The sequence below is a fragment of the Limulus polyphemus genome, unplaced genomic scaffold (genome assembly GCF_000517525.1).
Source record: "Limulus polyphemus unplaced genomic scaffold, Limulus_polyphemus-2.1.2 Scaffold233, whole genome shotgun sequence".
In the NCBI taxonomy this organism is placed as follows: Eukaryota; Metazoa; Arthropoda; class Merostomata; order Xiphosura; family Limulidae; genus Limulus; species Limulus polyphemus.
In genome coordinates this window covers 669,289-677,722 of record NW_013665843.1, presented here as the reverse complement: position 1 = coordinate 677,722, position 8,434 = coordinate 669,289, and the positions used below count along the sequence as shown (strand labels likewise).

Here is an 8,434-nt window from a genome sequence, read left to right as displayed (position 1 = left end):
CAAAAAAGCTTGTGGGACAGATGGACATATACTCCACCATGGTCCATAAGTTCTCTGGAATTAAAGATCAGATCAAAGACACTATGAGAGCAAAAAAAAAAAACACAACAAAAAGAAAGGTGCCAGAATGCCACCTAACCATATAACAAAATTAACTACAGTACCAACACTAAATGTAAGCTTACACATTCAAATATTTCAAGGAAAAGTTAAAAATAAATTCAAAGCCAATTTTACAGCATATACATACACTGTGCCAGCATTTTTGTTAATCAGTGAACACCAGTCAGAGAATGTTTCATAGCTAGTTGATTGGCAGAGATAGAAGTTAACATTGTCTTACACTGAAAATCTACTTCTGATAGGTAGTTAACTCCAATTACGCAAAGTTACCTCGATCTCCTTTCTGCTCTCTAAGCATTGCTAATATAAATTTTCATGCTCAGCACACCAGTCTATATACTCCACCAATCTTGCACCACTACTGAACATGTATATAGCAAGTGACTACTCTCCACCAACAGTGCTGCACTACCTATATTGGTAATCTGCTAATCCTATCCAATCCTCACTTTCAAGAACTAACAGAATATAAAAGAATAACACTGGCAGTGGGGAAAATGGGTGGGAGGTGTGTTTGAGAGGAGGTAAGAACCTATCGGAAATACATTTTCAGTGTAAGAAAATTTTAACTTCCAATACTGTCTTACCTAATCTCCAACACAGCTAGAATCCCACATTGCAAAAGTGGAGGGACCAGTGTTTGTGTACAACATTGAAGCTATGTGGAAGGTGACCACCCAGAATGAATGGGTATGCTTCAAGAACTGTAGCCCACTTGTGGGGTATCGCACTACTTCTGGAACAGGTATGCCTCATGCCCTGGAAGAAGAAATTGAACCTGACACAGGCAGAAAAAACGGATGTGCACATGTGTAATGCATTCCGAGAGGTGCAATCCATAGTAAAAAAATAACACCTGCTGTAGCTATAGAGATACCCAACCTCAACCACACAGACGAGATTCCACAACTCATCCTCAGCATTAGGAGGCTGAGGATCAATCAGATAAAAAGAATATAGATTACTATAAACATTGTGGCTAGGGCACGTGGACTATGTTACATATACATGTGAATCCCAACCATAAGTAAAAAGGGCCATATGTCAAGCAATCAGAATTATGAAGAGGAAGTTGGCATGCATCTGAAACTGGACAAACTCCCAAAACTGGACAAAGAAGTCAATCTGGATCAGAATGGGAGTACAGGTGGGAGGTGGAAGGTAAGGAAATGGATATGAAAGCTACATAGCCTTCACGAGCAGCATAGGGCTTAGGAAGGAAGGATTTGTCTGGATATAGAATGACATCAATGGAATGGTAGATAATTTGGATAACATTAGTGGCATAAATAACTGATGAATGATGTCTGCAAGTGAGGAGAAGGAAATAGGTATTGAAAGAGAGATGGTGTATAGGATACAAAGGTTCAAAGGAAGGACAAGAAAGATTGAGATCCTAATCAGGCAATTCAAAGGACGCATGACCCAAAAGGAGTGGAAAAGGAGGGAAATGACAAAACCTAATGAAACTTGGAGAAACAAATTATGTTCGACAACAATGCCCGATAGCTATACACAGTCAAAGTGGACAAGCCTTTGTCAAACAACCAGGTGAAGAATTGAGAAAGATGAGGAATGGAAGGGTGGGAAGGATGTAAACTATGTTGAAGAGACCAAAGACAGAAGGTAGCCTATGGTAAATGGACATGGAAGAAGGTTGTATAGATCTAGAAAGGAAAGACAAAACATGTAGAGTCAGGCTCTGGGCTGAGGCAATGGACCTGACAAAAGCCATGTATGAAGATGGAGGATGGTGACGTCTGGATAAACAATGTCTGAACAAGGTTGATGGAGCAGAGCCCTTGACAGAGGTAAGTGTAAGGGAGGTTGCACAAGTAAAGGTTGGAGAAGAGCAGAAACCATGGTTCCAGCCAAAACAGAGCTACCAGGAGTGGTTTAGATTAGGGATAGAACTCTGGAGAGGAGTGAAATAGGAGAGTATGCACAGATGTGATGACCCTTCCAAACTTGACTGAATGTATACACTCCCAGAGCTAGCGGGTGTGGAATGGGAGACAAAAAGGAAGTTTGTTATTCCAGTTGGTGGCGAAAGCATCAATATGAGGAGTCCCCAGCTGAGAGCACACCCAACAAAAAACCTATAGATCAAGGGACCACTCCATGGGGAGAATCTTGTTGGGTTGAGATCCGCAACTAGATTCAGGGTGCCAGGAGCATGACAAGCTAAGACCACCTTGTGGTGACTGTAGGCCTAGAAAAGGAGATCCAGGGTCTAAAAGCACAGTCCTGGAGTTGGTAATATAAGTGAACACTGTGGAGTTGTTGGAGTGTACCATAATCACCACTCCCCCGCAGGAAAGGAAGGAAGTGGGACAAAGCTTGACAAATTCCGTAAGTTTGAGAATGTTGATATGGAAAGCAGATACCTTGACTGGCCTGAGAGTTGAGGTAAGCACCCCAAAAAGATGTAAATCCAGACAAGGTGGAGGAAGCAGAACCCCTGCCATGGTCTGGTCCCTGTCTAGCCACAAAGCCAGGTCAGCCCTGATTGGGGAATGAAAAGGAACAGGGTGGTTAAAGAGATTTGAGCAGAAGTTCCACTGATCAAGGAGTGTCCACTGAAAGGAACACATATGAGCTTGACCCCTGGGAATTACAGCCTCCAAGGAAGCCCACATCCCCAAAAGAGATAGAACCTCTTGAGCTGTGAGAGAATGTGAGGTGAGAGCCTTGTAGACTGCTTGCTCCATATCCCAAAAATGAAGAGAAGTCTGGGCCTGCTTGAGGTAGGAAGAAAAACCCACAAATGAACAAGGTATTGAGTGACAGTAAGAATGGACTTCTCCACCTTTATTAGGAATCCCACCCATGCCATTTTTTGGAGGAGCAGACGACTTGAGAGCAATGGGAATGTGAAGACGAGCATTCGTAATGTCAAATTGGGTCATCCAGAGTCCTGGGGAAAACACCCACCGAAGTGAGAGGTAGGAATCCATAGTGATATGAGGGGAGTCCAGCAAAGAATTCAACTAGGACAGATCAATGATAGGTCTCCAATCTCTGTCTTCTTGTTGGCCACAAAGGGACAGGAATAAAACTTTGGAGGAGCAGATTTTTTGGAGTAGCAGACGACTCGGGAGCAATGGGAATGTGAAAACAAGCATTCGAAATGTCAAATTGGATCATCCAGAGTTCTGGGGAAAACACCCACCGAAGTGAGAGGTAGGAATCCATAGTGAAGTGAGTGGAGTCCAGCAAAGAATTCAACCAGGACAGATCAATGATAGGTCTCCAATCTCTGTCTTCTTGTTGGCCACAAAGAGACAGGAATAAAACCCTAGTTGTATAGGCCACACCCATTCAATGGCCTCTTTGTGAAGCAGGTCATAGACAGCCTTGGTAAGACGACCAAGATATGTAGGATCCCGTCTGAATGGGAAGAAAATAGGAGAATGGAAAGGGGAGGTGAGGATTGTAACTGAAGACAGAAATCTCTGACAGAACTTATGGATCTGTCATGAGATGCCACCACATGACAGAAAAGTGGATAAATCTGGCCTCCACAGGTCTGGAAACCTCTGTAGCATCACCTATAACACTAGTGTCAGTCAGCCCGGATGCAGGAATAACAAGGATAGGGTCACAAGTGCCAGAAGGAAAACAAAGACTGGGATAAAGAAGTAGGAGGATGGGAAACAAGGACAAGCAACTCATGGGAGGAAGAGGGAGGGTGAGATAAGTGTGTGGCCAGAGAAGACAAGAAAGAATGCAATCTAGTCACATCCATCCTGGATTCCAAGGAATCAGGACAACTCCCAAATATGGTATTGTGTAGGAAGAGAGCCTGACACAGATCCCACAGGGAGAAATAGGAGAGATGCACCTCACAAGTAATGCATCTCTCCCCAACAAGTTCCAACAGCACATGAGCCAGGTATTACGGAAAAGGACAGAATCCAATAAACAAACCATAGTGGACCAAAGGAGGAACTCAAGTTCATTTGAAAAAGTTCAGGGGAGTGACGAAAGGCCTTTGAGAATAATTGGAAGGAAGACAGTTAACGTAAAAGGGAAGAGAGGGTAAAGCAAATCCTTGAGAATTGAGCTTGATTAAAATAAACAGTTGCTCCCAGATTCAAACCCCAAAGGGGAAGTAGAGGATCCAATTGTTGAGAATCTAAATAAGGATCTGAAGAGCAAAGATACGCCAAAGCATGATGGTCTGATAAGCATGGGGAATAGGGCATGGCAACACCGAACAGAAGTTGGTCCAAAAACCTTAGAGCATGAACCATAATATTAGGTGATGGGGGAAAAACATAAAACTCAGAAGACAGAATTTCCACCAATAAGGCATCACAGGCAATAGGGGAAACATGTAAAATACCGCATATTTGATTAACAAGCTGTAAAAAAAGGGGTGGTAGGCAAAATCTGTTGAAGAGGTGTAGATTGTGAGTGACCAAAATAAGAAGGTGCCAGAAAAAGATAGTCCAGATTGTCTTCTCCTTGATTGTATTCTTCCTCTGAAACATGTCAGATTGAAAAGAAGAAGAAATCACTGGCTGAACATATGCATCTCCCTCCAAATTAAGGCCTATACCTCCTCTACAAATAAAGTCAAACCCGAGTTCTCAAAAGTCAGACCAGAAGTGTTGTTGACTGTAACAGGAACTTCCGTATTTGATACATTGAAGCTCAAATTCATACCAAGTTCACTTAGAATTTTAAAACAAGAAACAAATGCAAAAAAAACATTGTTCAAACAATTGAATTCAAATACAGAAATTGAAAACTGTTGAACAAAAAAAAAAATTAAATGGCAAAGAAGCACAATCAGAAATGGTAGCCACACACATTAAAAAACACATCTAAATGATGTAACGCCAATCGAGAAAGTGAGGACTGAGTAGGAATAGCAGAGGGAGTTAGTTATGCCAATATAGATGGTGCAATACTATTGGTGGAGAGTTATCACATGCTATGTACATGTTCAATAGTGGCACAAAATTGGTGGAGAAGACCGTATCAGAATACACCAATCAGTCTGATATAGATAAAATCAATATTTTTTGAGTTTCATGGGCCAGCATGTGAATGTAATCAGCTGTAGGCTCTTCCTATTCTACTATTAAAAATTCAAAGTATACTAAAGCATAATATCATTAAAGTAGTGACAGTGATTATAATGGTTAAGATTAAGAGTTAGCATTTCAAAAAATCTAAAGTTAGAAACATTTTTACAGTAAATTATGTATCAAGAACAGTGTCTCTCATGGAATAAATTTTTGGATCTAATTTGAAATGCCATGGGTGACATTTTACTTCTATACTTTAATTACCATGCTGAAACCAGAAGTTGCTGTACAAGCAGAAACTATACATCATGTGAAAACAAATGTTTCAGCAATAAACATACATTGAAGACAACAACATGTACCTTGCCTTTAATAATTAGTTCTGAGTCCAAAGAGCAATGTGATACAGTTATGTTTTCACCCACAGTTAAGTCTACATACAATCAGAGAAAGTAATAAATTAATGCCAATAAAAGTGTTAAGAAACTCTAATATTCACTAATGGTGGTGATTAGCAAATGATCATAAAGCATTTATTTAAATGAAATTAAGTCAAAACTATAGGAACAGTTACAGTAAACAATATTCATGTATATGTAGATCAAATCTGTGTCAACAACACAGATATAAATGGAAATAATGGTTCTTACTTTAATAAAACAACTAAAATTATTTTTCCCACTAGTAATTTCTTTTCCACTAATATGTGGATGTTTATCAGTTTACTAGAAGTTAGGAGTGAACAAGTGTTAGACAATGACCATTTCATTTTGTGTGGTGACCATAATTAGTAATCAATCACTGTGACCAACAGCAGTTATTTTTCCTAATAGAAAGGCTGTGTACAGCTGTAAACCAAATTATGAAACATCCCATTCATAAAACTAACTTTTAGACATAAGAAGTGTGCAAAAAACAGAAACATCTTACTCTGGACATCTAAAACTTTTAGTTATGCTTCCTAATACTTAAGCTTACATTTCTAACCTTTTCATTCCATCACTTCAACAGTTTCCATTCACAAGTTACTCAAGCATCTTATAATTTCAAATGTATTTAAATCATACTAGTTATTCTAAATGTAGATTAGAGAAAACATTCTTTAAGCCGCTTTTCATAGATCAAATTTTTTATAGCAGTTGTCAACTTACTGGTATATATCTACCTTCTTTCCAGTCTACCAATATGTTTTGTAATATATGAAGAGAATAGATACTACCATAAAATGTTACAATATTCTTCTTATTATTAAATGATTTTATCCAGGGCTGTTTAAGCTATATTTCAATACAGTAAGGTAACTTAAGCTTAAGGTATAGATCTATAAGAGACTAGTATTTGAAAACTTACCTCACCTGTCTATAGGCTTAACTTTTTAACTACTGTGCATACTTGTAAACCCAGCATACCCTTTCTCTTCTACACCCCACACCCCCAAAAAGCACTCTTTACAATAACTTTGTCCAATTTCAGTCTTGCTGCCTTAACCCTATGTGCACAGGTAGGGTCAAATTGTGCATATCCCAATTGTGTACAGTGACAGTTAACACAGTATTATGCACTTGATGTCAGATTTATAACATTTCATGTCACCCTATCTTGATGATTTCACAACAACTGTGTTAAAGAAAATACCAGATACAATATACAGAGATGGTGAAAAAAAAACTTTATACATGTATTTGGGAAGTTTTAGAGGTTATTTGGAAATACATTTTTCAAACTGTACAAAAAGTATCTTTATTCTTCACATGAACATCATCATGCACTTTGACTTGTCAGAGTCCAAGTCAGACTGACTTTGGCATTTCACGGACATATCTTTAGTTCAAAAAACTTAGTTACACATCTGAATTTTTGTGTACAACAGACTTACACTGTTGACTAAAAGCTTGCCACATTTTGTTAATACACATTTATAAGTTCAGAATCATGGTCAAACTTCTCCAATATGCAATCAGTCCAATACCCTGTGTACATTCAGTTAAGCTCTACTATTAATCTGCTATCCCTCCCCCAATAGCATAATATACAACAAAGGTATTTAACTCATTTTCAAATAAGCAATCTCTGCGGCCTTAGTGTACTGCCCTTCTCAGCGTTCTCAAAGCCTCACTGAATTTGAAGCCCAAAAGTTCTCAAACACAACCTAATAATACTGGCACTTATTGTAGCCAATAAATCCCACCTCACTTACCCCTGAATTACCTTTGACAAGTCTTTATTCTCTGTTTTCAATCTACCCAACCAATAATTGTGTGAGTATATGTGTGTATATATATATATATAAAATAAGTATTAAGAAAATTTTAGTAAAGAATCCATTGTCAATCCTAGTTGTCACCTTAAAGTCATAGCAAGTTCATTATTGTTTTATAGTGCTGATTTTAATCGCCTATTTACAATTAATTTCATTAATTGTAAATAGGCAATTAAAATCAGCACAAAATAAAAATTACACTAATAATTACAGTGACTAATACTGAAGTAAGCATATATATATATATATATGCTTCATTGACTACGAGAAGGCTTTGAACAGGATGTACTATCAAAGGATAATAGATGTGTTAACCACGTGTGACAAACAGTAGAGATGTGACATTCATCCAGACCCTGTACTGGGAGCGAAAAGCAAGTATTCATCTAGAGGAAGGTCAGTCAGTCAGATACCTTCAGTGTTAAGCATGGTGTAAGACATGGTTGCATATTTTAACCAAAACTACACAGAACAGATATTTAGAAAGATAGATGAGCTCCCAGAAATAAGAACTGAAGGGGTTACTATAGTGGCACGGAGGTATGTTGAAGATACAGTGCTTCTGGCAGAGTCAGAGGAAGTATTACACAGAATAAAGTATTTAGTGTGTGGGAGAAGTTTAGAGTACAGGTTGAGCATTTATATAAAGGAGACAAAAACCATAGTTGTGAAGAGAGATGAAAAAGTTAACATCAAAGAGGATGGTCACACTAGAACAAGTGGACAAGTCTGTTTACTTGGGGCAACTAATAACTGAAGATGGTAAATATGAAGCAGAAGCCAGGAGACGGATAGAAATTGCAAGAGCAAATTTCATCAGTATGAAAGATTTATTAACCACAAAAAATATTAGGTTAGAGACAAAGAAAAAACTTATAAAATGTTATATACAATCCATCTTCCCATATTCTGCAAAGCCTTGCACACTAGCCAGAGAACTATAGAACAAAAGGAAGCACTGGAAGCGTGTATACTTAGAAGAATGTTGAAAATATCATATACAGAATATAAA

At 38.3% G+C, this 8,434-nt stretch overlaps 1 protein-coding gene across 1 annotated transcript in view; it reads right to left on the bottom strand.

Annotated features, from left to right (window-relative positions):
• Nucleotides 1–8,434, bottom strand: part of LOC106478620 (F-box/LRR-repeat protein 4-like) — a 142,110-nt gene that overhangs the window by 132,357 nt on the left and 1,319 nt on the right. The window contains 1 exon segment of the mRNA XM_022382246.1: nucleotides 4–54. Coding sequence (XP_022237954.1) covers nucleotides 4–54 — 51 coding nt within the window.